Raw genomic sequence first — 27,923 nt, forward strand, 5'->3', positions numbered from 1 at the left:
CATCAGAAATCATCACATGTTGCAGGTTGGGAGTTTTCCCTCAGTTGGACCCAAATGGGAAATCTGCTTCTGTTCTCTTAAATCAGAGCATTGCATATCTTCTAAGAGACAAGAATTGCAAAATAGATTTGATGAGCAAGTGTCGATAATGATGGAACAATACTATGATCCACCAAGAACAAAAAAGCAATACACTATCTTCATAAATAGAAGTAGAACTAGATAGATCCATCCCAATAGTTGACTGCTTATATATCAAACATAAATACTACTCTTTTCTCTGCAAGCCCCTAAAGAAAAGAAGCAAAATCAAAAACATTGTTGGAATGATATGTCGTCATACAGCTAACCCAGAATAACCCATTCTCTTAACAGAGACCGGCAACTGGGAGTAAACGCAGAACCGCCTAATTCAACATCACATGTCATGGAGTTCTTCTTCCTCTTCATCCTCATAGTCTCCCTCCTCGTCGGCTGTGGCATCTTGGTACTGCTGATACTCGGCTACCAAATCATTCATGTTGCTCTCTGCTTCTGTGAACTCCATCTCGTCCATACCTTCGCCTGTGTACCAGTGCAAGAAGGCCTTCCTTCTGAACATAGCCGTGAACTGCTCGCTCACCCTGCGGAACATTTCTTGTATGGATGTTGAGTTCCCGATGAAGGTTGATGCCATCTTCAGGCCTGTAGGTGGGATATCACAGACTGTTGATTTTACATTATTTGGTATCCATTCCACAAAGTAGGAAGAATTCTTGTTCTGGACATTGAGAATCTGTTCATCAACTTCCTTGGTGCTCATCTTGCCCCTGAACATGGCGGATGCTGTCAGATACCGGCCATGTCGTGGGTCAGCTGCACACATCATGTTCTTTGAATCCCACATTTGTTGAGTCAGTTCCGGCACTGTCAGGGCTCTGTACTGCTGGGAACCACGGGAGGTGAGAGGCGCAAAACCCACCATGAAGAAGTGGAGCCGAGGGAATGGGATGAGATTTACGGCAAGTTTTCTAAGGTCAGAATTCAGCTGACCCGGGAAACGCAAACAGCAGGTCACTCCAGACATTGTTGCAGAAATCAGATGGTTCAGATCGCCAACTGCCCAAAATAAAATCATGATAATCAGTTGACTGACAAAAAACGAAAAGGAAAAAGAAAGAGAAAAAAAAAACACCCTATGAGATTGGGGCAAAACAGGGGTTGAAGATCATACAGCTTGGAGTGGTAAGCTTGAGGGTTCGGAAGCAAATGTCGTAAAGAGCTTCATTATCAAGAACCATACACTCATCTGCATTTTCAACCAATTGATGGACAGATAGGGTTGCGTTGTATGGTTCTACCACCGTATCAGAGACCTTGGGAGAGGGGAAAACAGAGAAAGTAAGCATCATTCGATCAGGGTATTCCTCCCTGATCTTTGAAATCAAAAGAGTACCCATGCCAGATCCAGTTCCACCTCCTAGAGAATGGCACACCTGGAAACCTGAAAAGCAAAGCAACATCAATACAAAAGCAAAATAACAGCAATACCAACACAAGCAAAAGAGAGATCCAATCACAAACCCTGCAAGCAATCACAGTTCTCTGCCTCCTTTCGAACAACATCAAGCACCGCGTCGATCAACTCCGCCCCTTCTGTATAATGCCCCTTAGCCCAGTTGTTCCCGGCACCAGATTGACCGAAAACGAAGTTATCCGGCCGGAAAATCTGACCGTACATCCCGGATCGGATGCTATCCATGGTGCCTGGCTCAAGATCCATAAGGACCGCCCTCGGCACAAACCTCCCACAACTAGCCTCGTTGTAATACACATTAATCCTCTCTAGCTGAAGCTCCGAATCCCCTTGGTACCGTCCGGTCACGTCGATGCCGTGCTCGGCGCATACCACTTCCCAGAATTTGGCACCGATCTGGTTGCCGCACTGGCCTCCTTGGATGTGCAGAATCTCTCGCATCTTCGATCGACAAAATAACCAGAGAGAAAAACAGAGGAATAATTGAGAGAAAAGGTTGTGGGGACGGAGGAATATTTATAGCAACTAGGCAACTGTGGTTTAATTTGTTTGAAATGAAAGCGGGATCGGATTGGTGTGAATGTGTGGAAATGAGCTGTAAGCTGAAGCGATAACTCATCAACGGTTGGATTCAGTCCATTACAATTTCAAAATTCAAATTCAAAATTCAAATTTTAAGTAGCTAATTTGAAATTCTAGATTGGTGGAATTCATATGGACGTTTCAGATTTATTCAAATGAAAAGGACAAAAAAGGAACGGCCAAATGAAAATTCAGCGGTAAGGGTTTTAGGGATTTTAAAATTATTAGATTGACAGCGGGCATCCTGCCATCAAGCAGGAGTTTCAATCTGGAAATTGAATTGTGCTGTAGAGGGTGGAGCCTTCAATGAAGGCATCGCATTGCAGAAACTCGTAGGGTTGCTGTTGGTCCAAAACCAATGGGACAAATGATTTTGCTGGGCAGACAACTATGTTGAATATTGCAGAAACTGCATTGTAAATTTGTTGATTATCAGCTACATAGTTTCCGTAAATAGAATACCTCACAGAGCATGTTTGGGATTTTGGTTACTTTTTTATTGCTATAAACATGATATTATTTAAGAAACTCAATTAGATTTAATCATTTTCACCTCAATCATATTTAAGTTACTTTCACTTTTTTTAGCATTTATATAAAACAATAATTAAAAATAAATATCATAAATACAAAACTATTGAAAAATTCAAATATTGGTTGAAAACATTTTCATTTATCGCAATCTTTTGTTCTGAAAAGATATCTGAATTTTATTTTACACCTATACTCAAAAATTATTTTTTAAGAACTGATCTAGAAATGGTTCCCGGCCCTTTGATTCTGATGTTCGTGTTTTTGTTTTGTTTGTCTATTACAGCACCGTGCAAATGCAATGAAGTCTTATACTGTGTGGTCGGTCATATAATATATGATCATAATTTCCCAACTTCAATGAAGTCCAATATTGCACCATCATAATTTCCCGAACCTTACCATTTGACCTACCTCCTACAAAACCATAAATCGAATGAACAAATCCTTCCCGAAAAATAATTCAAATTTAGAAGAAAAAGCAGATTTTGCCCTCAAAAGTTATGCTTTTGTGCAGCTTCAGACAACATATTGGTGTCTTCTGCAAATAGGAACAATGAGAACCCTTGCAATATTGGTCGTGTCCTCCGCAAACAAGGAGTACAAGGAACCAAAAATATGCCACAAGAATTTGGCAAGGTGCAATCAATTTCCGGGTTGGGATGAAGTTCTAAGCGGAAGGCTAAAAAAGCCTGCAGCAAATTCAACCAACCGCGATCTAAGTCAGATAACTTTTTATGTTCATCAATCACATTAAGTTCACTGAAGCACCGGAATGTGAGCAAATAATACACTTCATAGTGAACAATAAGAGCCAGTAAATTTTCCCAAGAAAATTTGTGTAATTCCATTAAAATTAAAAAATGACCATGTGCAAATTACTAATACAGAGGGATTTAACTTCCAACTCTTAAATCAGAGAACATGAAAAAAAACACAAAAATGAGGATATAAATAATACTAATACAACGCAGTAAGATCTCAGGCTATCACATTTATCTTCAATCCCTTTTGGGGAGTTGCAGATAGATAACGCAGTTCATTAGTAACATCACTGATCCAAAAAATGGATAGTTTGTAGCTAAATGCAGATAGAAAATAAGTAACTATAAAATAAAGAAAAAAAGGTAGAAAATAAAAATAGAAGAAGAAGAAGAGCATCTCAGATTGAACTGTCCCTATAAGTTTCATCACTAGCAATCATAGTGCAAGGATAACAAAGGAAGTAAGTCATCATCGATGCTTATCTAGATCCATTGAATTAATACTGAAACAAAGCAGACAAAAGCCAATATGCCTGCGATTCACACAGCAACAAGAACCAAAAGCATGAAACAACTATCACAATATATTCAGCAAAATATTAATAAAGATGATAAACAGCAAGCATCCATCTCCGACAATGTTGCTTTTGAGAATTATTAAATTACAAAAAGTTTAAATCAAAAAAATAAAATAAAATTATGCCAACGAAAATTTGTTTTCAATTAAACACAATGAAAAAAAAGAACAAAAACAAATATAGAGTCGCTCACTGCTATGACTTTGGCGCATCTCCTTAGATCAAGAAACACAAAAAAAGGAATGAAAATGGATCTCAGGATGCTATGATTATCTCCAATCCCTATTAGGATGTTTCAGATAGATAACGCAGTTTCATAGTAACATCATCGATTCATAGACACACGAACGCAATCAACACATTCAAAAAATAATATAATATAGAATTAAAAAATCGAAACAAAATAAAAAGAAAATCAAATGATTTTGAAAAATCATCACAGAGAGAAGTGTCGCCAGGAATTTCTCTCCAATAGCAAGGCATACGAAGGAAAGTGAAGTAGCAGAGAGATGACCTACTAGGGATCGGGGGTTTAACGGTAGATCTGAAACGACTTTGAAATGGTTAGGTGCTTTCTGAATCGTTGCTCTGCATCTCTTTCTTCTTATATGCTCCGTTGTTGAGTTGGGTTTGCCCTAACGCCCACTGACGGGAGGCGTTAAGAGTAGTCGGGTATCCATCCATTCATACCCGGATTATGTGGGCCATAGGCCCATAACCCATTCTATCCTAATCCATGGTTATACCCAGAGTAATCTCGATTTCTATATTTTATGAAATAAATTTACAAAATTTAGAAACAAAATAAAAACAGGCAGGAATAATAAATTTTATTTTCATTATAACGGTTTGAAATTTTAAGGTATCAAATTGAGATTATAAATTTGCTCTTATTTTATTAAATTAATAAGATATTCATATTTGACTTCAAATTTGTGTTGTTTGGATTTTTTTAAAATATATATTAGAAAAATAATTATAAAAATATGACAATTTTAATCATATATTTATTTTTCACTTAATTCGTTTTTAAAAATGCAAGTTAATCTGTATTTTATTTTTTTAAAAGAAAAAGTATGATTTCATGATTGTACAAACTCGTTTAGACTGAAATTATTATGTACTAGACATTATTCTATTTATGGTGCTACGGTAAAAAAGACTTTACATGAAAAGCATGATGACCCAAATGCATTTGGGTTATATTTGATTTTCAAAATATATTAAGAAAATAAAATTAGTGATTTTTTTATATTTGATTATCATATAAAAAAATCAAATATAATTAAAATTATTTAAAAAATTATATATTTTTAAATTATTTAATTTTTATATAGATGAATTAAATAAATGAAATAAGTTTGAATTAAGATTTAAAAATAATTTACTAGGTTTAAGTCCATTCTATATTCTTTCTTTTTAGCTATCTTCCCTATTTTCTTTTTTCTTACATTTTCTTTCAATTTTATTGTGAACCAATCATCTCGTATTTAACTTTTTAATCCAATTGAGAATGAAAATTTATTCAACAATCACCACCAACGCTTTTTGCTGTTTTCAACAAATTTTTTATATTATTTTTATTGATAATAGGTTTATGGAATGAATTCCCATGGAATAGTCAATCCTTACCTACATGTAAGCATAATGAATTCCCAATGCAAGCAAAACAATAAAAAAAATATATACAAAACAATTTTTTTATTAAAATTAATTGTAGGGATATAATATTTGTGCTATTTTCATTTTACAAAAAAAAAAATATTTCATCTGATTCATTAATCTTAATCACAATTTGAAAAACGACGATAAAAACGTTTTTTTGAATTTGGAGATCAATAGAAGTTCAAAAGTGAGTTGTTATTGAATAAACTCATTAATGACAAAGATAATGTGTATGACAATTTTGTTTCAGCCTTGCAAGATAATTTGTTAAGATTTTTCTTATTTATGAAGTATTTTTTTTTGTGTGAAATCGTTTTATTGATTTTTTTTAGTTTATTTATTAAAAAAAAATCATCATTATTTATATGTGAAACTAAATAATTAAATTTAGAATCTCTAAGTTTTAGTTTTAAATTTTTTAATTAAAAAAAATAGTTCATTGACCAACAAAAAAAAAATTATTTTGAAACTAATTTAACGATAATTTAATTCATTCAAAAATTTTGATACCCATAAGTATCACTATTTTAAGATGTATCATGTGCATGTCTTACCATGTATAGAAGATGAGACGTGAAGTTACACGAAGTTTTATACTTTAAAAAATAAAAAATGAGACCACCTTTTAATATTTTTATAGTCAAATTGTTTTATTTGTCCACCTCAAGGGCTTTAGAATTATTTTTGGTGTCATGTTTTTTGAAAACACAAAAAAATAAAAAGAGAAAAGAGAGAGATCTTAAATTGATGTAATGCTAAAAGCCGCCTCCCAACAGTAGTAAGATCGTAGAAGAGCAAGGTCCACAAGTTCGTCTCTCTCTTTCACCACGAGAAGATTCCCCAATCCCTAGCTCCTTCCCCAAGCAACACTACGGAATAGTCAATCCTTACGTACCCATGACATCATTAATTAGAAAATTTATGTATGAATTGAATTCTCTTGGAATAGTTAGTTCTTTTGAGCTTATAACATCATTTCTTAAAAAAAAAAAAATCCTTGCAAGCAAAAAATTTTGAATTTAAGATTTACACCAAAAATATTCTCTTAAATTGAATCTATCTTTTTTTAAATAAAAAAAAAATCAAGTTAAAAAAGATAGATCAGTTTTTAATATTTTTATACTGAATTTGTTTTTTCCGTTCACCTCAACGGTTTTAGAATTATTTTTGGTACCACGTTTTTTTTTTTTTTTAAATGAGAGAATTATCTTTTGGGGGTAGATGGGCCCCCAAATTAACAAAAGGTCTATATAACTCTTTAAATTAAATTAAAGGATATGAAATAGTAACGGATAAATATACCCTTTAAGAACACATATAAAATATTTTATAAAATTAAGTTAAATAATTTTTTTTAATAATTTTTTTTTCAAAAATACTAAATTAAATAAAAGTAGTTTTCAAAAATATTAAATTAAATATTTTTTTTTCAAAAATATTAAATTAATTTTTTTTCAAAAATATTAAATTAAATTAAAGTATTTAAAAAAAATATTAAATTAAATTAAAGTATTTAAAAAAATATTAAATTAAATAAATTTATTTTTAAAAAATATTAAATTAAATAAAAGTATTTTAAAAAATATTAAATTACATAAAAGTATTTTTAAAAATATTAAATTAAATAAAAAATATTAAATTAAATAAAAATATTTTTAAAAAATATTTTTTTTTTCTCAAAATCAACGGGCATTTTTGAAAATACTGAAGGATGATATCCTTCAATTCAATTTTCATACTTTCATTAGGTATTGGATTCAATTTAAAGAGTTACATGAAACTTTCATCTACCCAAAATATAATTCTCCCCAAAAAAAAAATCTTAACTGATGTAATGGTAAGCCGCCTCCCAAGGCGAGTAAAATCGTGGAACAACCAGGTCCACTAGTGCATGTCCCTCATTCACCACGAGAAAATTCCCCAATCCCTGACTCCTTCCCCAAGCAACACAATGGAGTATTCTGGAGGCCACGCCACTCTATAAATTCATCAACCATTGGGTGCACTACTGCATCAATTCTCCATTTCCACGGCTAAATCAATTGTCGAAGATGGGCATGGTCTTTGGGAAGATCTGCGTCGAAACACCGAAATTCCAAGTGATTCAATCGTCGGCTGACTACGAAATCCGAAAATATCCACCCACGGTGATTGCGGAAGTCGCATACGATCCGTCCCAGTTCAGAGGGGACAAAGATGGCGGCTTCACTCTCCTGGCCAATTACATCGGCGCCCTTGGCAATCCCCAGAACACCAAGCCCGAGAAGATCGAAATGACGGCTCCTGTGGTGACCAAGTACGCGGAGAAGATTGCAATGACGGCTCCCGTTGTGACCAAGAGCGGTGAGGGAGGAGAAGGGAAGACGGTGACCATGCAATTTTTGTTGCCATCGAAGTATACAAAAGCGGAGGAGGCGCCGAGGCCAGTGGATGAAAGAGTGGTGATTAGGGAGGAGGGGGAGAGGAAATATGGGGTGGTGAAGTTTGGGGGAGTGGCAACGGAGAAGGTGGTGGGGGCGAAGGTGGAGAGCTTGAAGAAGAGCCTGGAGAGAGATGGGTTTAAGGTGATCGGGGAATTCGTGTTGGCTAGGTACAACCCTCCTTGGACCTTGCCTGCTTTTAGAACTAATGAGGTTATGATCCCAATTGAGTGAGTTTCTGGAATTGAAGTTCTGGCTGCAGTAATTTAATACCCTTGAATCCTCTATATCACATTTGTGTCTTGTATTAAGCTTGTATCGCCAATCCTGCTCTCAATGTTTTCAGTCAAAGTATCTTATTATGCTCCACTTTCCTTTTGCACGTAAACCTTTTTTCCTCAGCAGCCATTGCTCCGGCAATGGGAAAACCGCTGGGCTATCAGTTAAAGAGTCCGGATTAAACACACAGGGAAATTCTGCCAAAATTCACTTTCTGGGCTAACCCTAGTTTGATGCAAAAAGCAGATAGCTTTGACGCCCATCAGTGTTTGTGTTGCAGAACTCACACTTCCGAAAAATAGTTTTACACTTCTGGAAGTAATGTCTTTTTTTGACATTTGCAAACCTCAATTTCGGCAAGATGGCTTTATAGCACTTACATTGCGTTTGGAATGAAGGTAAGATTGCATTCTGTTGGAATGAAGGGATTTGGCTAGAAAATAAAAGAATTGGCTTGAAATCCAAGTTTAGCATTTGGAATGGAAGGGAAAGAATCTAAGGGGGTGTTTGGTACATGGGAATAGGGAGTGGGAATAGACATCTCATTCCTTTTCTCCCTTATTCCTATGTTTGGATAAATGTTAAGAAGGCGGAAATGAAATAAAAAATTATTCCGGCATGAGTCGGATTTGCATTCATTAAAAGTAGGTGGTATTCTGATTCATTAAACCTATTTGATAATATAAAATAACCTAAATTATTATTTTACCCTCTTATCTTATTTTTCAAACTCAATGTTTATCTTCTTTGTAAAGGTCTATCCATTCATCATCCACTTCTTATCTTTTTTTTTTCTTTTTTTTTTCTTAGTAAAATATAATTCTATAGCTTTTTTTGCATGACAAATTATTTAAAATTTTGATAAAAAAAAACGAATATTTAAAATTTTTTAAGGTTATGGATTTTATTGGATATGATACTTGTTGAAAATTAAAATAAATTTGAATTCTTTTATTTCATCTCTTGAAAATACGAAAAACATTTGCTAGCTTTGAGAATTTAAATATTATAATAAATAATTTTTTTTTGAAAAATATAATTTTATAACTACTTAAGCATGACAAATTATTCAAATTTTTAATAAAAATAATAATTGAATATTTGTGCATTAGAGTTATACGATTTTTTATGGTTAATTTTTTATTTATTGAGTATATATATATATATTAGTCTTATTATTTAATAACAAAAAACCTCTCAAATTTTATTTTTTTAAAATAAAAGTAAAAATAAAAAAATATTTTAAATTATATGTAAGGATATTATTGTAAATTTATTTCTTTTTCATTTCCATTCCTATTATTATCAAACATTGGAATTGAAACAAATAATCATTCCAATCTTGCATTCCTAAGTTCGTCCAAATGCTAGAAATGGAATCATCAAATTCATTCCATTCCACTAAGAAATAGGAAAGGAAACAAAATATTATTTCCATTCCCTATTCCGACGTACCAAACACCCCCTAAAGGATTTGAATTTTGTAATCTAGATTATCTGATTAGCTCTAGCACTTTTATCTTTCATCTTTGATTCATCAAAATTTAACTTAAAGCATGTTTGGTTACAGGGAAAATGGAAGGAAAAGGAGACTGTGAAGAAAAGTGGAAGAAAAATAAATAAATTTAAAGTAAATTATTTTTATTCACGGCTTCAAACTCATTTAATTTATTTTAATTCATCAATATAAAAATTAAATAATTTTAAAAAATATTATTTTTAACTAGTTTTAATTATATTAGATTTTATTTTTTATATTTTTCCTATAACAATCAAATACAAAAAAAAATCATTTTTATTAACATTTTTTTTTCTTTTTTCGATATTTATTAAGAATAAACATAACATCAATTTTCCATTGAATGGATGACTCTATGGGGCTTATTTTTTAGCTAATCGAGGGATACTAGGTCATTTGAACAAAAGAATAAATCAAATGGGTTTTTTTTTTTTTTTGGCTAAATAACAAAAGCATGCTTCGTCATATGATTTAAAAAATATTTTTTTAAAAAATATGTATTTTACAAAATTAATTTCACTGCTTAATTGTTGTTGCCATAAACACTTTTTACAAATAAAGTGAAATAAATATTAGTGAAAGTTTCACTCATTTATAATAACAAAAGGAAAACATGAAAAAATAAAAAATAAATGAAGTAGAATACGATAATCTTCAAATATTATCTTTATTTTTCTAAATTTCTATATATTTCTCTAATTTTTTTTTTGTAAACCAAATAGATTCAAAATTAAATAACATTTAATACAAAAAAATTATTAATTAAAAAAAATAATTTGAAACTCAAAAATCCATATAATTAGTGTTAGAAAGTCATGGGTTCAAAATCAGAGAAATTAACACTAGAAAGTGAAAAACTAAACTTCACTTTGAATGAATTTGTTAGATTTTTTTTTTTTTTTTACCTATAATAATAATTTTATGAACTTTTTTACTAGTTAAATTCCCAATTAGGCAAACCTTTTCCTTATGGAATCTATTAAACTTTAAAAATAGACCCAATGAATACCATAAATTTATAGACAAAAATTGATATAAAATAACTATGAAACCAAGGTTTGGTTAATATTGATTTTGATGATAACAAAAAAAGGTTTAGAATTAATAATTATATTTCAAGTGTGATTAGGCAAGACGATTTTCAAAGTGGCAATCACAAAGACAAATCAAGTCAAGGAAAAATCATGAAAAAGAAGATCACCTCAAAGAGAGGTGTCTTTCAAGACTCAAGCTTCATAAGGTTGTTGGTACACTAGGATTTTCATGTATTACATTCTTTACTTATCAACCAAAATCATCCAATAGTTATTTTGTTTTAAATATCTTAAGAATTTGAAGATTTCATGTTTTCAACTAAAACCTTGTGTTAAATATTTTTTAAACTTGTTTTAAAAAGGTTTTAAGTTGAAAAAGTTGGGTGTTGAGCCAAAAAATGGCTCAACCGGTTCAACCGATTGAGGAACCGGTCGATCGGTTGTGCTTGTTCGGTCGAGGTCCGGTTGAGGCCCAATGGTCACCTACCAAGCATTTAATGCTAATAGCTAGTCAACCGATCGACCCCTAACTCGATCGATCGGACCCCCAAACGGCTAGTTTGACTTTTCTCTTCTATAAAAAGACTCAAATCTTCATTGCTTAAAAAGCTTAACCTTCTAAAACCATTCTTGAATATATTTGAGCCTTGGAAGAGTATTTTTGAGTGCACCATTATTCTAAAACTTGCATATCTTTAGTGCACCTTTCAATCCTAGTTTTCTTATATCATTTGAGCTTAAAGTTTTTGTATTAGGATTTTGTGAGATCATTTATTTGTAAATCTTTGAGAGGAAGTTTCTCAAGTATGGGGTATCACTTGAGGGGTTGTTCAAAAGTGGGATATCTCTTGAGAAGTGTAAAGGGTGCTTGAAGCCAAAAGTTCAAGAGGGTGAATTGGAACCATAATCCAATTGTATTGCTTGAAGGCTTGGTTTGGAAGCCTTGAATTAGTGGAACCTCAAGCTTGGGATTGAAGTTAAAGGAGAGTGGATGTAGGCCAAGTTGCGCCGAACCACTATAAACTCTTGTGTTTGCATTCTCTTTTCCCTACTTTTTTAATTTATATGCAATTGTCTTTATTTTACTTATTATATACTTGCATATAATTGTCTTTGACTTTCACATAGTTTAAATTTGCAAAAAGAGACCATCACCTTATTTACCATCACTTTAAGGTGATTACCATAGGTTGGATTAGCTTAATTTTTTTAACAATAACTTTATTATTTCTCTTTTAAGTAGAATCAATTTTTTTATTGGACAATTCAAATCAAGTAAGATTTAATGTTTTGGATATATTAATCAGTTTGATAATTACGAAAAAAATAATAAACAAAAATAAAACTATTTTTTAATTATAAATTATTTTTATTTTCAAAAATTTTGAATTAAATTTAGTTAATATTATATAAATTGAATTAATATATATATTTTTACAAAATCAAAATAAAAATTTATTTTTAAAAATAACTTATTTACACAATATTTTGGTTTTTTATTTTTTGAAGCGTGTTTTTAAAAACAACTTACCAAATACCCTTATTTTTTTCAAAACACTAAATTTTTTTATTATTATTCTTTAATTTAAAGAACAACTTTTAAAAAATAAGTGTAAAAAAAATATATGGTGAAATAGACCCTAAGACAAATAATAATATTCACTCAATAAAAAAACATGAAAATCACACAAACATAACATCAAGGATAAAATGATAATTTATCATATTATGTATCATTCTCTCTGTAGGAAAAATAAAAATACCTCATGTAAAAAATGAATTGAAACCTCATTTACGATCAAGGTTTTATTTCCATTGAAATTTTTTATTCTCTTCGCATTTGAGTTATCTAAAATGAGAATGGATAAGTAAATGAATAAAATATCAATTCTCACTTCTTATCCTCATATGTCAAACACGATTTCGACATCTAAATATTAAGGGATAAAATTGAGGAAATTGATGAAAAATTCTAATTATTCGGATTTCTAAAATTATAACAAAAAGGAAATATAACCTTATAATTTTATACATAATTGTAAAATGAGATTAATCAAATTTTTTATATCCACTTGCCCAATTGGTACAAAATATTCCTTAAAATTTTGGAAATAGTTTTCTTTCTAATTTGGGTTTTAAATTCGTCTCATTAAGTTTTAAAAATAAAAACTAAAGTTTAATTGACACTAAATTTTGAACGAAAAAGAATTCAATTAATGAAATTTAGAATGAAATAAATTGAATTTGAATTTCTTTATCCTATTTGCTACAAGAAATAACCGAAATGAAAAACAAATCCCCTTATTTGGTATTATAATATAAATATAAAAGAAATAACTTGTTTTCTAAGGTTATATTTGGAAAATAATAAAGAAAGAAAAAATTGTTAAGAAAATAAATTTTCTAGATTTCACTATAAAAAATAGAAAATGAAATTAAATATAATTATAATTATTTAGAAATTTATGAATTTTAAAATGATTTAATTCTTATATAGTAAGGAAAAATAAGTGAAATAAGTTTGAAAAAATATGTATAAATAATTTATTGACTTTGAACTGATTTTTTACTTTATTTTATTTTATTTTTTTCTTTATACTTTTCTTCTCTATTTTTTTTTCGTATTTTTCTTAAAATTTTCTACAATCAAACATAAATAAAATATAAAGAAAAAGTAAAATGATTAATAAAATAAAATAAGAAAAAAATATTAAAAATCAATAAATTATTTTTATTTACTATTTCAAATTTATTTTATTTATTTTAACTCATTGATATAAATATTAAATAATTTAAAATATATATAAGTTTTTAATTGGTTTAAATTATATTTGATTTTCTTTTTATTTTTCATAGGACAATTACATATAAAAGAAAAAATTATTTTATTTTCTTTAGTATTTTTTGGGCCAAACACAACTTAAAGAATTGAAAACTTACCCATTATTTATAAAATAAAAAACCCAAGTGGAACCTTTCTACCTGAAATGATATTTTTTAATTAATAAAATTTTCAAAACAATCTAATGATGGCCCGACCCGATTGTTTCGGGCCGAATCACAACCCGATAAGTAAACAGACTATTGGGAAGAAGATGATTTGGCAAATTCATGGATAAACCCTAGCATAGTATTCAAACCATGGCAGCGTTTCACCTTCTTCCTCCACCTCAAAGATCTTACCAAATCCTTTTCAACCCTATCAAACTCACTTGCCTCTCTTCTACATTCCATCTTCAAAAACCCCAAAACCCAAAACCGCTCAGAGCTGCCATTAGCACACAGGATGGAGCTCTTGAGACAACGAAGCCAACTCGCAGGGGCCGAAAGAAAGGCACCACCACTTCCTCTTCTTCCCAAACAACGAGACCAAAGCGTTCGCCAAAAAAGAATCAAACTGAAGCTGAAGTGGAGATCACAAAACAAGAACCAGCTGAGCACTCTGATGACAATAACGATGAGATTGATTTTCCATACGATGACCCTCCGCTGATCTGCTGCTTCGGTGCCGCACAGAAGGAGTTTGTACCCACGGTACGGGTGTCGGAGCACCAGATGCACCCGGACATTTATTCGGAGTGGAAGATGCTGCAATGGGACCCGCCGGAGTTCGTGAGGGCTCCCGGTGGGCCGCCTTCAAATGTAGCAATATCGCATGTCAGATTAGGAGGGAGAGCAGCCTTCATGGGGAAGGTCGGGCGGGATGAGTTTGGGGAGGAGTTGGTTTTGACCATGAATAAGGAGAAAGTGCAGACGCGAGCTGTTAAATTTGATTCAAATGCGAGGACCGGGTGTTCCTATATGAGAATTAAGTTTGAGAATGGGAAGATGATGATGGAAACAGTGAAAGAGTCGCCAGAGGATTCCCTCCTCAGCTCTGAACTCAACATTGCCGTGCTCAAAGAGGTAATCTGAACTCACAATTCTAATATATCATAGCGTTTGTTTTGATAGCATAGCAGGTTTTCATGCAATTCACCATGGTTCTAACAATAATTCATAGGAAAGTGCTTTGTAATTTATATGACAATTGATTTTGCATTGAATTGAAATGGGTGTGAAAACCCCAATTTTCAGATGATTGGTTGGGTGTTATATACATGTTAAGAACCCTGACTTATTGGCTGAAGAAATTTTCTAGTTCTTTCTGCAGATGTGTTTGTATGATGTTTTTTTCCTTGCATATTCTCTTGCAGGCCAGGATTTTCCACTTTAATTCAGAGGTTCTAACATCGCCTTCTATGCATTCATCTCTTTTTGGAGCAATTGAATTGTCTAAAAAGCATGGTGGGCTTGTATTTTTCGATTTGAATTTGCCCTTACCTCTGTGGAGATCCCGTGATGAAACAAGAAAATTGATTGAGAAAGCCTGGAACCAGGCAGACATCATTGAGGTGAGCAAACAAGAGCTAGAGTTTCTTTTAGACGAAGATTATTATGAGATGAGGAGAAACTACCGGCCTCAATATTACTCTGATAGTTATGAACAAACCAAGAACCGAAGAGATTATTACCATTACACCCGTGATGAAATATCTCCATTGTGGCATGAGGGATTGAAATTTTTGTTTGTGACTGATGGAACGCTTCGGGTTCACTATTATTCCCCATCTTTTGATGGTGTGGTGGTTGGAACAGAGGATGTGCTTATAACACCATTCACTTGTGATAGAACCGGATCTGGTGATGCTATTGTGGCTGGTATTATGAGAAAGCTGACGACCTTCCCTGAGATGTATGAGAATCAAGATACTTTGGAGAGGCAGCTTCGGTTTGCCATTGCCGCAGGAATCATATCACAATGGACGATTGGTGCAGTGAGAGGTTTTCCTACTGAAAGTGCTGCACAGAATCTGAAAGAACAGGTTTATGTACCTTCTATGTGGTAGCAAGTGTACATCAGAATGAGCAGACCCACACTGCATTTTAATTTTGGTCATGAGAAAATGGAAATGGATTGTAGTATGTTCACCCCACAACCTAGTCAAGACCATTTCTTTGATGGACATCTTCATGTTCTTGCATTATTTGTCCTTTTTTTTTCTAAAAAAGGAAACAATCATTAAGAAGGGAAGGTGTTTGCTAGCCAATAACATGTGGAAATTCCTGTTATTATCTGTATCAGAAAGTAGATTCAAATTCAGAGCAGAATCCCAATTTGGCAACTGATGTTAACGAATCAAATAGGAAAGAATAATGAATGAATGAAATGCAGCCACTTTCTGAGAGATGATGTATCTGTGATTCTGTGCCAATGTAACTGCTGCCCTGTTTTCCTTGAATTGTATCTGACTCTAACATTGCTGTTGCTTCCCCAATCAATATCAAAACTGAAACTTGTAGTTTTTGAATCTCCAAAGAAACCTTCAAACTTCTTTGGACCCTGTTTACTGCTATCATCTCCTGGCTGTGAAGAAAACTTTTTATCGTTTCAAAACCTACACAAGCCACCCTCTGGAGCAATGGGGATTGTGTATTTTAGGTGTGAGTCGGAAATTCTCAAAAAAAAAAAATAAAATTTGAGGACACCCTATCTTTCGTCTGCGTCTCTGGTAAAGTTTTAGGCTTACTAAGTTGCTCTTGAGACTTGTTACAAACACCGTCAAGAAAGGGATTGGCAAAAAAAAATTCTCTTCCAATATTTTTTAGGGTTAAATTACTGACCTTTAGATTTAGATGTTTCCCAACCTTATGTTCTAAGTGTTGAAGACAACCTCGAAGACCTAAAGATTTTCTGCCTAATAATTTGTCCTTGAGCTTTAGCACCAAGATGGTGGAAAGCTCTTAAGGTGGAGGCTAAGACATTATCTAGAACATAAGGGAGGATGGTGGAAGATTGAAACCCCAACCTGGGTATTTATAGGGTTTCCACTAAGCTTGTTACTTGAACTCTTCTTGAACTTAGGTTACTTAATCTAGTCCAAAAAATGTTTTAATTGATTAATTAATCTGACACAACTCCAATTAATTAGTTAGCCCAATCCAGAGATGTTGTCCACCAATTCTTGAGCAATCTTGCATAATTATCAAAATGTCCTTATACACATAAGTGAACCAAAAGTTGATCTAACCCTCATAAGTTGTATCAACAAGGTATATAAACTCAAACGAGGACCACTAGAACCCATAGGACAATATTGGGTTCCTTAAGAATTGAATTCTAAAATTGACTCAACATCCCACTAAAAAGAGTTAACTGCAATATGATACCTTATGTATATAACAGCGAGATACTAAGTACTTGAGTCCATGACTTACTATCCATTATACATAGTTTCCACATAAACTAGTATTTATAACCCAACAAAGTGAAAGCTATTAGTTTCTCAAGATCACTTCTATCATTCTTAAGTTTCAGATCATCCTATGATGTGATCAATTGACATATCTTACTTTACCAAAGCTAATGTCAAGTTCCACTTTAGGAATTATTATGACCATAGTTTAACAAAACACATCCTTAGGATCACCTAAGAAAACACATTGTCTTAATCCCATGATATATCATGGTACCTCTATTGAAAATACTTGTTGTTATAGGTTTCTATTAATAGTAACTCAATTAATAGAGAATATAAAATCACTTTAGGATCTCATCTATAGGTCAAAGTCATTGTTAATTTTAACACAAACTCAATGTTCTCTAAAAGTTGAGAGACAATACAACATAGCAGTTTGGTGAAGTTATGATAACTCGATAGTCTTATATCATGATTCACCATAAATCTTATCTAATGTGTAACTGTACACACTAGTACACTTACCATAGGAAGCTCATCTCAATAGCCAAGACCAACCATCTCTCAAATTAGAAAGTTATGCATTACAACCTTTAATGGATTACCTAAGTCCATAAACCAATTGTGAGCAAGTCATTTACTTGTAAGGAACCCATAATTTAGATTTTCTATGTAACTCCTAATGTACCTAAGTCATATATAATGTAAAATATATAAGTGAGAAAAATCATCATATGTAATGCATAAAATAAGAATAAATTTAAGTGTAATTGGAATTTTATTAAATAAATAATAAACTCTGAATTTGTTACATCATATTATGCTTTTGAGGGTTCTATCCTATCAATAACACGACTAGTGCATTGGTAAGTCACTAAGTGTTCATAAGAACCATATACCACACACATTGCCTTAAGTTCATCATCTTCCATGATCCTGACTTGGTAGTTGCCTAACTTTAAGTCTAACTTTGTGAAGTACGTAGCTTTACTAAGTTGATCGAATAAGTTAACAACAAGAAGAATAGGCCACTTGTTCTTTACCCTCACTTTATTGAGTGTCTAATAATCTATGCACATTTGTAAGGATCTATTGTGTTTCTTCTAGAATATGACCATTACACCATAAGGAGACTTAGATGGTTGGATGGACCCTACATCTAACAACTCTTTCAATTATCTCCTTAGGTCCTCCAGCTCGAGCAATGTCATCATGTATGACCCCAAGGCATGGGGCTTAACTCTGAACTTTAGCTCAATCTTATGATCCTCCTTAATTCTTAGCGAGAGTCTCTTAGACAACTCTAGTAGCATCTCATCATTAATTTATCCTCCCTAAGTATAGCCAAGCAAGTAACCTTCTTTTTCTTCAATCCCATCATTACTTACATAGCTGATAGTAACGAGCCCTTGGGTGTACTTCGGTGATCGTGAGGATTAAGCATAATGTCTCCTCTTTCAGGATAACCATCGAGCATAAGAATTATAATGGCATTGCTTTAACTTTTTCTAGGAAATCCATTTCTAGCACCATCTTAAAGTCATTCATGGGTGCTACTATGAAGTTGATCTAGCCTTCCCATGTGTTAATGTGTAGGTTAATGCTACACCTTATAATGGCTTGGCAACAAATTTGATTGCCTTAATTCATCCACCTTCCTTGAATGCATGGAACTCTAATCTCTTGCCTCATCTACAAAGATAAGGTTGTGTATAGCACTCGTGTCCATTATAGCTTTGGTTAGTTTTCCTTTCACATGGGCTTCTAAACACATCAACCATTTATTCTTAGTCTTAAGGGTGTTTAAGAGCTGCATTGACCCGATATAAGCATCATCTTTCTTTTCTTTTCTCACTTATCATCACATAGTGTTTTCCTTTTAGGGCAATTTCACACTCATGTGGAACATCACATAGGAAACAGTTCATCCTAGGCATGAACTTCTATTATTGTCCTTACCTTTGTCTTTCTTACCACTAAAGGCCTTATTTGACCCTTCTTTGATAGCTTTATAGCTCTTTGACCCTTTGTCATTTTACCTTGGTGTGGTTACCCTTTGAGGGCTTTGGCTTAAAAAAGCCTCCTTTCTTGTATTCTACCAAAGACTTAATTATTGTCATGGTTATCGCAAGGTCTTAGACACCATGGTGCCTTAACTCTTACTTGGTCCACCTTTGTAGGTTATCCATAAAATTGAAAAGTAGCTTCTCTATCATGTTAGAAAGCTCAAACATAAGTGTAGAGAATTCTTTAACATACTCACAAATCACTCTTATGTGTTTGAGATATTTCATGGTTTTCCTCATTAGGTAAGCCACATCCTTGAGATAGAATTACCTCTTAATCTCCCTTTTGAAATCCTCTCATGTGTAGTAAGGCTGGTTTCTCATCCACAAGCTTGTTCACTAGTCATTTTTTCAACATTGGAGCTCGATATGCTTTTTTCACTTGTTATATTGTTCACCTCACAACCATGCTCTAACACCACTTATGATGGATTGAGGTGTTTACTAAGCACTTATGCAACACTTAGACAACTCAAGCCACTTAGCTTTGCATTTCTTTTTTTGAAAAAAATAAAATGAAATCCCACACACCCTACACCTTAAAATGGTGACTACTGCGTCCAAACTTACCATGACTTGACTCAAATCAGCCTATTGGGACGAAGATGGTCTGCCAAATCCATGGATAAACCCTAGCTTATTATTCAAACCACGGCAACATTTCTCTTTCTTCCTCGACCCTCTTGCCCAACACAACCATATCAAATTCACTTACCTCTCTTCAATATTCTATCTTCAAAAACACCAAAAACCAAAACCACTCAAAGTTGTCATTGGTATCTAAGATGGAGCTCTTGAGACACTAAATCTAACTTGTAGAGGTCGAAAGGCGCTACCACATCTTCTTCTTCTCAAACAAGACCTCACAAAAACAAACTCAAAAATGGAAGTGAAGGTGACTAAACAAGAACAATTGAGCACTATGAGGACAATTACGATGGAACCCATACGATGACCTTCATTGATATGCTACTTTTGATGCCGCACAAAATGAGTTTGTACCCACAATATAGGTCTCAAAGCACCACATGCATTCAAACATTTATTAAGGGTAGAAGTCCTGTAATGGGACTTGCTATAGTTCTACTACAGTTCATAAGAGCTCTCAATGGTGTAAGACGTTGTAATGAGAGCTCTTATGAACTCTCGATGGGCCATCATTGAATGTTATGATATCGCACCTCATATTGGAAGGAGAGTGGCCTTCATGGGGAAGGTTGGGCTGGATGAATTTGGGGAGGAGTTGGTTTTTACTATGAATAAAGAGAGTATAGACAAACGATTAAGTTCAAATCAAATGTTATCTTATAATTAAGTTTGAGATTCAAATGTGAATATGAGAATTAAGTTTGAGAATGGGAAGATGATGACTAAGGTGGTGTTTGTTTTTTTGGCTTTTTGCTAAAAGCAATTTAATTTTAGAATTTAGGTTGTTTGTTTTTCTACTTTTTCATAACTTGTTATAAACTTTTTACTAAATAAAAAAAGCCAAAATATGTAGCTTTTTCTAAATAGAAAAAAATAACATATTGTTTTTTTTTTACTTTTTAATACTTAATAGAAATAAAATACTATAAAAACAAACAACCTAATATTTAACACTATTAAGTATTAAGGTTCTATTTAGAATTAAGTAAAAAAACAAACACCACCTAACATTGCGAAACAATTCTAATTTATCATAATGTATTCATGCAATTTATTCTACCAATAATGTATGGGAAAGTACTTTGTAATTTATATGGGATCTTACATACAGGTTAAGATTATCTAACCGATGGTGTGCTTTTGTTTTTCGATTTGAATTTGTCCTTCCCTTTGTGGACATTGCATGATGAACCAAACGAATTGATTGAAAAAGCTCGGAACCAGGCAGACATCATTGAGGTGACCAAATAAGACCCAGAGTTTCTCTTAGATGAAGATCATCATGAGAGGAAGAGAAACCACTGGCCTCACTACCATGCTGAAAGTTATGAGAAACCAAGAACAGAAGAGATTATTACCATAACAGCCGTGATGAAATATCTCCATTGTGGCATGAGGGATTGAAATTTTTGTTTGACTGATGGAACTCTTCGGGTTCAGTATTATTCCCCATCTTTTGATGGTGTGGTGGTTGGAACAGAGGATGTGCTTATAAACACCCTTCACTTGTGATAGAACCGGATCTGATGATGCTATATTTTTTTTAATAGGTTTTAAGCTGACCACCTTCCCTGAGAGTATGAAAATCAAGATACTTTGGAAGGGCAGCTTCCATTTGCCATTGCTGCAGGAATCATATCACAATGGACGATTGGTGCCAAGTCCTGCACAGAATCTGAAAGAACAGGTTTATGTACCTTCTGTGTGGTGGCAGGTGTGCAACAGAATGAGCAGACCCACAATGCATTTTAATTTTGGTAATGAGAAAATGGACTGTAGTTTGTACACTACTACTTTTAACACCCCCACAACCAATGTCTTTTCTTTCTTGCATTATGTTCTTTTTTATAAAATAAATAAATAATAAAAAAATACAATCATAAAAGAGAGGGAAAGTATTTGCTAATTGCCAATAACATTTGGAACATAAAATTCCCATTATGATCTGTATCAGAAAGTAGATTCAAGTTCAGAGCCGAATCCCAATTTGACAAATTGATTTTAACGAACCAAACAGGAAAGAATAATGAATAAATGAAATACGACCACTTTCTGAGGGGATGATGTATCCGTGCCAATGTACCTGCTGCCCTGTTTTGTCTTCAATTGTATCTAACATTGCTGTTGCTTCCCCAGTCACTCTTGTGGTCCTTCTCCGTCTGTACATCAAAACTGAAACTTGTAGTTTTTGAATCTCAAAAGAAACCTTCAAGCTTCTTTGGACCCTGTTTGCTGCTATCATCTCCTGGCTGTGTAAAAAAGTCTGTCCTTTCAAAACCCATACAAGCCGCCCTCTGGAGCAATGGGTATTGTGTGTTCTAGGCCTGAGCCGGATATTCTCATAAAAACAAAGACCCTACCCTATCTTTACAAGACAACCCTTCGCCTGCGCCCCTGGTAAAGTTTTAGGCTACTGATTTGCTCCTGAGACTTGTTACAAACACAGCCAGGAAAAGGATTGGCAAAAAAATTCTCCTCCAGTCTTGGTGACTCTCCTGCCTGTCTAAGATATGGTGCTCCAAGCCGGTTAGTGTGCAAACTCTTCACCTCCTGAGAAAACATTTCCCATGATATAGCTCCTCCATCTAACTGATCGATCAGCCTCACAAAATTTTGCCTGAAATGCAAGAACTGGAACAGTCATTCATCCATCTATTTCAAGGCCACACTCTCAATTAACAAGAAAAGATTTGAGGAACCAATATCTGAAAAAAAAAAAAAAAAAAACAAACCTGTCAGGGTTGATTGTCTTTCGGAAACCTTCAAACCTCCTATGCCCCTGCACTGCCTTTGCCATATTTCCGTCATATGTGTAAACAAAGACATCACTTTCTAGCGCCAAAATGTAATCCAAAGCAGCAAGGCGATTCTGATATGGCTTAAAGGGCTCCAATTCTTCTTCCGTTGCTAGAGTGTTGTGTGTGAAGACATTTGGGTACTCTGAACGGAATGCAGCCATGCTGTTTCTGCCATAGATTTCTCCAGCAACTATATATATGGTTGTAGTTGAAGGGTACCCCATGGCTTTAAGGAACAAGGCTGCTTCTCTAGGGGACATTGGGCATCCTCCTTGAAGTCGTCGTTCTTTGCTATCTATCTCTTTCTCCTTCCAATGCTTGACACTGTATCTCATAATTCTAAGTTTCTCAGCCTCTTCTGTGGTAAGGTTGTGGCTGCATCCAGTGAATGCAAGCATGTCTTGCTCATATCTGTGATCAATATTGGTTTAATTAGATGGATCACACCGTAAAGGATAATGCACTTATGTTCTCATATTAGGTGGGTGACGTATTTAGTTATATTAACTTCTCATACCTTAAATGAAGAGCAATATATGGTTCATTGTTTTTCTTAAGTCGGTCAAGCAAAATCTTGCCAAGCTCCTCAATCTCCTTTTTGTACCGGAGGGCCTCATAATTGGCACGGCACCTGAGCCTCTGTATTGAGGCTGCAAGGCCATTATTCGCAAGTCGTGAGTCAGTGTGGGTAAATTTTATTACCTTATGCCGCTTAAGTAGTAGGAGCATCTCCCCTCTGTAGTAACTAGCCTGCAAATGAAACATCTAAGCTAAAGCTCTAAAAAATGAGAAATGAAAGGGGTGTGCTTTTGTATTTTAAGTCTTCATACCTTTGACCAGGAAACCGGGGCCTTTTGAAGAGGCTTAATTGCTGCATATTTCGGTGGCAAAGATGGAACTATCTCAATATCATCGTTTAAAACCTCTATGAAACGCTTCCAGTCAAAAATATCTTTAAAATCACTGCAAAAATACCAGGATGTAATTATAGTTAAAAGCAAGATCAGAATTCAAATTAATCTAAAACAAGAATTAATAAACTCAAATTCAATACCTCGGGTCTGTCCAAAAGGACTCATGATCAAGAGAAGGAAGAACAAGAGTGGCATTCATAATCTTGGCAACAGCAACCATATCACATATCTGGATTTCAATAAGTAACAAAAGGTTAGCTTAAAAAGTAGTATGAATGAAGCAATAAAGGGAAGAGACCATATGATAAAACATTCTAAAAAGTTGGTGACACCGAATGCTTACTCCTGTTCTCATTTGATTCAATCCACCATTGGCATGAACTAGCAGGTAACCATTGGTCTTTGAACCAGTCCCTAAAAGAAGTTAAATTCACAAAATTAGCCAAGGATGATTAAACAGTGGAGGAGGCTGCTTAACAAGTTTGGAAATGGAACAGGGGAACATACGTATCCTATTCCTTGGTCTAGTAATGCATTTGTGATAGTTATCACTGTTTGGTTTCATCCAAATTTCAGGAATCTGCAATCAATGAAAATAGTAAGTTCATAGAAAAATATCCAAAAAGGAAAAAAGGAACACTCAATTATACCTACACCTACCACGGCTATCTTAACTTAGTTGGGATAGCAAACATCAATAATGAATACAGAATTATACAGGCATGAATATAGAAATAGAAAGACATCATCATCATTAAAGTTTTAGATAACACCAGGTCCCCCGGGCCATATAGAGAAGGCATCAAAAAGAGAAGTATTCTTTAAATGTTATAGAAATGTAAAACCGAAAGGCATAAAAGGGCAATAACGGCCAACAAATCATTATAAAGCGACCTCAATAGTGAGTACAAGTCGGTCAGAGGCAAACCTAAATTCAATGAACTCGCTTGCTACCCAACACTTCTTGTGGGTCAAAATTGAATACAAAGAAAACCAATCGTTCAACATCATCTTACAGAATATATATATATATATATAAAATAAAAAAATAAATGAAAGAAAGAAGAAAAGGAAGAGAGCAATCGCGAGTAGAATACTTCATTCAATTTTCTAATATTTCCAAAAGACCTTTCATGAGACCTTTTCTGCTCTGCTTGGTTGCAGAGAAAAGAAAGGTCGTGAAAGAAAAACGAATGAAATTTTCTATGGAAATTTTATTTTTCGGAAATTTATTTAAAAGAACATTGAACTAATCCTCGAACCTTTGTGCAAGAAGAACTAGTTCCAATAACCCAGTAGGAGTAGTTTAAGTGGATAATCTTACATTAGATAAACTAAATCAAATCCCCAATAAATAAAAAAAATCAAAATTTTGAGACCGTTTTTAAATCCCCAGTTTTCTCGAGAACCAAACAGAATGTAAACAGACAACGAAACTTTTGATTTCCGATTTTCTGGGAGTGTCTTCACTTACCGGGATCTTTTCCAATACTCGAAGGGGTTTGACAGCATCCGAAGCCTCATCCTCCGCCAGAACTTTTTGCGCCATTGCCCAATCCTCCTTGAACGTCTGTATAATCAACAGCCCATTCTCTCTCTTCCCATTCGCCTCCACATGGCTACTCATAAGCGAAAACTTCACAAACACCGATAAAAAAACCAACAACAATAATCCTACAAAAATCCTCCGCCCCAAGTGCCTCCCCGATCTCAGCCACTGCACCGCCGTCGCCGCCCACGAACACCCGTTCTCAATCTTAAGCAGCCACGTTTCCGGCGCAAAGAAGAATATCCTCCTGCGAAGCAGCCAATAACGGATTGACGGATGGTGGCAATGGTGGTGGTGATCGCCATTGTTACCGTTGGGGTTATCCTCTTCCTCAGACACGTCTGAAAAGTTGGAAGATCTCTCGGCGTCTATCATATCCGCCACGCGTCGCCTGGTGGTGGTTGGCCCGGCGAGTCTGGGACTTCCGTTGCAGGAGTTGGCGCCACCGCTTGACATCGCCGGGATACCAAAACTCCTCCCGAATGAGCAACCCAGAGAAAGCCGACGAAAGTGAGAGAAAATAGAGAAATGGAGAGAGAGAACCGTCGCTTCTATTGGTTGGTGTTGTTTGTTTTCTTTCTCTTTCTCCCTCTCTCTATCTCTATCTCTCTCTCTTCAAAACGAGGCTCCGTTATCAAAGGCGAGCAGAGAGGTTCCTTCGCCGTTCTATTGAATTTCTGGTTTTCCTCTCTGCGTTTATATAGTTACATATTTAGTTTCCTTTTTCTTTAACCATCGGGGTAAGATGGTAATTTTGAATTTCGAATATCTTCCCAATATGTTATTTTTCAATATTTAATTACGGAATGATATATTCTCTTTTTATAGGTTGTTATATGACTTATATTTCTCTCCTAATTTTGGAGTTTTTATTCTTTATGGAAATATCCAACTGCATCTCCTGTTATTCCCTATATTATTTCGCCTTATTTATTTATTGTATCTATTTCTTAAATTTCTCTTCCTCTTATATTTTTTTAATTTAAATATATAATTATTCCCCTCATTCCATTTTTAAACTTTTTCCATATCCAGAGGCTTAGGTAGCTAATGATCGTGTCCCCACGTTTGTTTTTTCTTGGAAATGAAATCCCCGGATAAGACGATTCATATGACTCTGTTTGTAAGTAAATTTAGTTTCGGGAAAAGCCACCATTTTTTCACGGATTTCAGGGGGGAAATTCTTTCCCATTTTGATGCTTTCCATAACGGGTTGGAAGCATTTTATTTCCAAACATTCGTTTAACCCCAAACCCACGTTTTTCCCGAGCATTTTATCTCTTTGATTGTCCAAATTCATTACGTATCAACACAAAATTACCTGCATCATTATTATTATTAACCATTCTTAAAACCAAAGAAAAATGCCTTTAGGGACAATTAGGTCATTTCAATGGGGAAATTCTTTATTATTTATTGGACGGCCACGGAGGATGAAAAGTAAAATATTTTTGAAGGCTCGCAGCTGCTTCAATTTCATATGATGCAATATTTGACCACTTCGTCCAACATGAAGTGGCGGTGCGGTGCGTAGAATTAGAGTCTGCTCTTATACACGCGTCATCCTTCTAGGGCTTTCGCCTCCGATTGCATCAATAACGGTCGACTATTAGAAAAAAAAGAAGAAACATTATAAAATCTTTATTATTATTAGTTTCCTCCTTTATTATTTCCAAAGTTATTTTTTGCCTTCAATTTAGAAACAAAAAAATATTTGGTATCAATTATAATTTTTTATTTTTTTTTGGAAATTTTACTTATATTTTAAATTTAACATTTTGGAATTATTATTTTTTAATAAAAGCACAAAAATATAACTTTTTTATCTTAAGTCGTTGACGAAAAAGAATCATATGTGACGGCAGAAGTGCTTTTTTCTTTTAAGCTGTAATTTAAGTGGTGAAAATTATTAAACGTAAACCCCGTGGAAAATAAGTGGAATTAATCGGCTTGGGCCCACGTTGGATTTCATCAGATTAGGTTGATGGGGAGCGCTAGATGGTTCTGACCCCGAGATCAGACGGTGCAGGGGGTAGGAAACAGCTTGACTTTATGGAGCGCGAAATGTAAGATTTTGAATGGGAATGCGGTGGCAATAAGGACGAGGGTCTGGACAAAACAGAAGCTCAACGCGGGGAATCTTGAAAATTTGTGAAGAGAAGAACTTTCCGAGTTGGCAATAAAAATGATGTTTGTTAAAAGTCCTCAATCTGGATCATCTTTTCAAACAGTACTTATCACAATTTTTATTTTTATTTTATTAATTATGGTTTTAAATTTAAGGTTAAATTCGTAATTATCAAATGTGATTTTAAATATAAAGTTAACCATAAAACTAAAATCACAATTAATTGTGATTTTAATCATAAATTTAAAGTCAAATATATTAATTATGATTTAATATAAATAAATAATGAATAGATGTTGATATGATAGGAAATTATCAAGTAAATAAATATTGGAGATATTTTTTAATAAATTAAATTATCATTAAATTTGATTATTAAAATTTTAATTTCCTAAATCAATAAAATTTGGATGAATGAAACAAATTGTTAAAATCAATTAATTAAATTAAACAATTGAATTTTTAGGGAAAGGAATTAATCAACAAAATGAATGTTGACGGAAAAATAGGTTTGACGACGAAGAAGAAGTCCATTAATTAAAATATTTTCGTTACAAATAAATTTTTTTTTAAAAAATGAATTTAGTTTTTTTTAAAAGGGTTTTCTTTTTCCGATCAACTCGAACTTTCCTCATCCTCACAGTTTTGATGGGTTTTATTGGTCTCAAACCACTCATCATTTGTCATTGAAAA

The 27,923-nt window shown here is 33.7% G+C and overlaps 4 protein-coding genes, 1 long non-coding RNA gene and 3 other non-coding genes across 8 annotated transcripts; 2 read left to right on the top strand and 6 right to left on the bottom strand.

Annotated features, from left to right (window-relative positions):
* Window positions 1–115: 115 nt before the first annotated feature.
* On the bottom strand, window positions 116–2,065 carry LOC117921215 (tubulin beta-2 chain-like). Its single transcript, XM_034839047.1, has 3 exons — window positions 1,564–2,065; window positions 1,214–1,483; window positions 116–1,098 (listed from the first exon to the last, which is right to left on the bottom strand). Exons 1-3 carry the CDS (start codon window positions 1,955–1,957, stop codon window positions 419–421), a joined length of 1,344 nt encoding a protein of 447 aa, XP_034694938.1. The 5' UTR covers window positions 1,958–2,065; the 3' UTR covers window positions 116–418.
* An 866-nt stretch (window positions 2,066–2,931) lies between these two features.
* On the bottom strand, window positions 2,932–4,591 carry LOC117921217. The gene is made up of 2 exons (XR_004652304.1): window positions 4,490–4,591; window positions 2,932–3,321 (listed from the first exon to the last, which is right to left on the bottom strand). It is a non-coding gene; the product is annotated as an uncharacterized LOC117921217 (long non-coding RNA).
* On the bottom strand, window positions 3,603–3,693 carry LOC117921365. The gene has a single exon (XR_004652326.1). It is a non-coding gene; the product is annotated as a small nucleolar RNA snoR27 (small nucleolar RNA).
* On the bottom strand, window positions 3,785–3,875 carry LOC117921362. The gene has a single exon (XR_004652323.1). It is a non-coding gene; the product is annotated as a small nucleolar RNA snoR26 (small nucleolar RNA).
* LOC117921364 lies at window positions 4,219–4,309 on the bottom strand. The gene has a single exon (XR_004652325.1). It is a non-coding gene; the product is annotated as a small nucleolar RNA snoR27 (small nucleolar RNA).
* Window positions 4,592–7,555: 2,964 nt separating the features above from the next.
* LOC117919826 (heme-binding-like protein At3g10130, chloroplastic) lies at window positions 7,556–8,430 on the top strand. Its single transcript, XM_034837087.1, has one exon. The coding sequence runs from the start codon at window positions 7,688–7,690 to the stop codon at window positions 8,288–8,290; it is 603 nt and encodes a 200-aa protein (XP_034692978.1). The 5' UTR covers window positions 7,556–7,687; the 3' UTR covers window positions 8,291–8,430.
* Window positions 8,431–14,015: 5,585 nt separating this feature from the next.
* Window positions 14,016–16,116, top strand: LOC117919581 (fructokinase-like 1, chloroplastic). Its single transcript, XM_034836767.1, has 2 exons — window positions 14,016–14,794; window positions 15,085–16,116. Exons 1-2 carry the CDS (start codon window positions 14,030–14,032, stop codon window positions 15,775–15,777), a joined length of 1,458 nt encoding a protein of 485 aa, XP_034692658.1. The 5' UTR covers window positions 14,016–14,029; the 3' UTR covers window positions 15,778–16,116.
* A 5,612-nt stretch (window positions 16,117–21,728) lies between these two features.
* LOC117921335 (O-fucosyltransferase 19-like) lies at window positions 21,729–25,760 on the bottom strand. Its single transcript, XM_034839206.1, has 8 exons — window positions 25,028–25,760; window positions 24,061–24,133; window positions 23,897–23,967; window positions 23,694–23,782; window positions 23,470–23,602; window positions 23,157–23,389; window positions 22,574–23,050; window positions 21,729–22,458 (listed from the first exon to the last, which is right to left on the bottom strand). The coding sequence occupies exons 1-8, from the start codon at window positions 25,556–25,558 to the stop codon at window positions 22,209–22,211; spliced, it is 1,857 nt and encodes a 618-aa protein (XP_034695097.1). The 5' UTR covers window positions 25,559–25,760; the 3' UTR covers window positions 21,729–22,208.
* Window positions 25,761–27,923: the final 2,163 nt, after the last annotated feature.

The sequence above is a fragment of the Vitis riparia genome, chromosome 8 (genome assembly GCF_004353265.1).
Source record: "Vitis riparia cultivar Riparia Gloire de Montpellier isolate 1030 chromosome 8, EGFV_Vit.rip_1.0, whole genome shotgun sequence".
NCBI classification, from domain to species: Eukaryota; Viridiplantae; Streptophyta; class Magnoliopsida; order Vitales; family Vitaceae; genus Vitis; species Vitis riparia.

Excerpts from the sequence above, each read along its gene's own strand:
- LOC117921215 (XM_034839047.1), bottom strand. The coding sequence starts at position 1,957 with ATGCGAGAGATTCTGCACATCCAAGGAGGCCAGTGCGGCAACCAGATC. Across the intron at positions 1,484-1,563 it reads GAACTGTGATTGCTTGCAGG|GTTTCCAGGTGTGCCATTCT; the intron begins GTTTGTGATTGG and ends TTTGCTTTTCAG. Across the intron at positions 1,099-1,213 it reads CAAGCTTACCACTCCAAGCT|TTGGCGATCTGAACCATCTG; the intron begins GTATGATCTTCA and ends TATTTTGGGCAG.
- LOC117919581 (XM_034836767.1), top strand. The coding sequence starts at position 14,030 with ATGGCAGCGTTTCACCTTCTTCCTCCACCTCAAAGATCTTACCAAATC. Across the intron at positions 14,795-15,084 it reads ACATTGCCGTGCTCAAAGAG|GCCAGGATTTTCCACTTTAA; the intron begins GTAATCTGAACT and ends ATTCTCTTGCAG.
- LOC117919826 (XM_034837087.1), top strand. The coding sequence starts at position 7,688 with ATGGGCATGGTCTTTGGGAAGATCTGCGTCGAAACACCGAAATTCCAA.
- LOC117921335 (XM_034839206.1), bottom strand. The coding sequence starts at position 25,558 with ATGTCAAGCGGTGGCGCCAACTCCTGCAACGGAAGTCCCAGACTCGCC. Across the intron at positions 23,603-23,693 it reads TCCTTTTGGACAGACCCGAG|TGATTTTAAAGATATTTTTG; the intron begins GTATTGAATTTG and ends GTATTTTTGCAG. Across the intron at positions 23,051-23,156 it reads TATATTGCTCTTCATTTAAG|ATATGAGCAAGACATGCTTG; the intron begins GTATGAGAAGTT and ends TATTGATCACAG.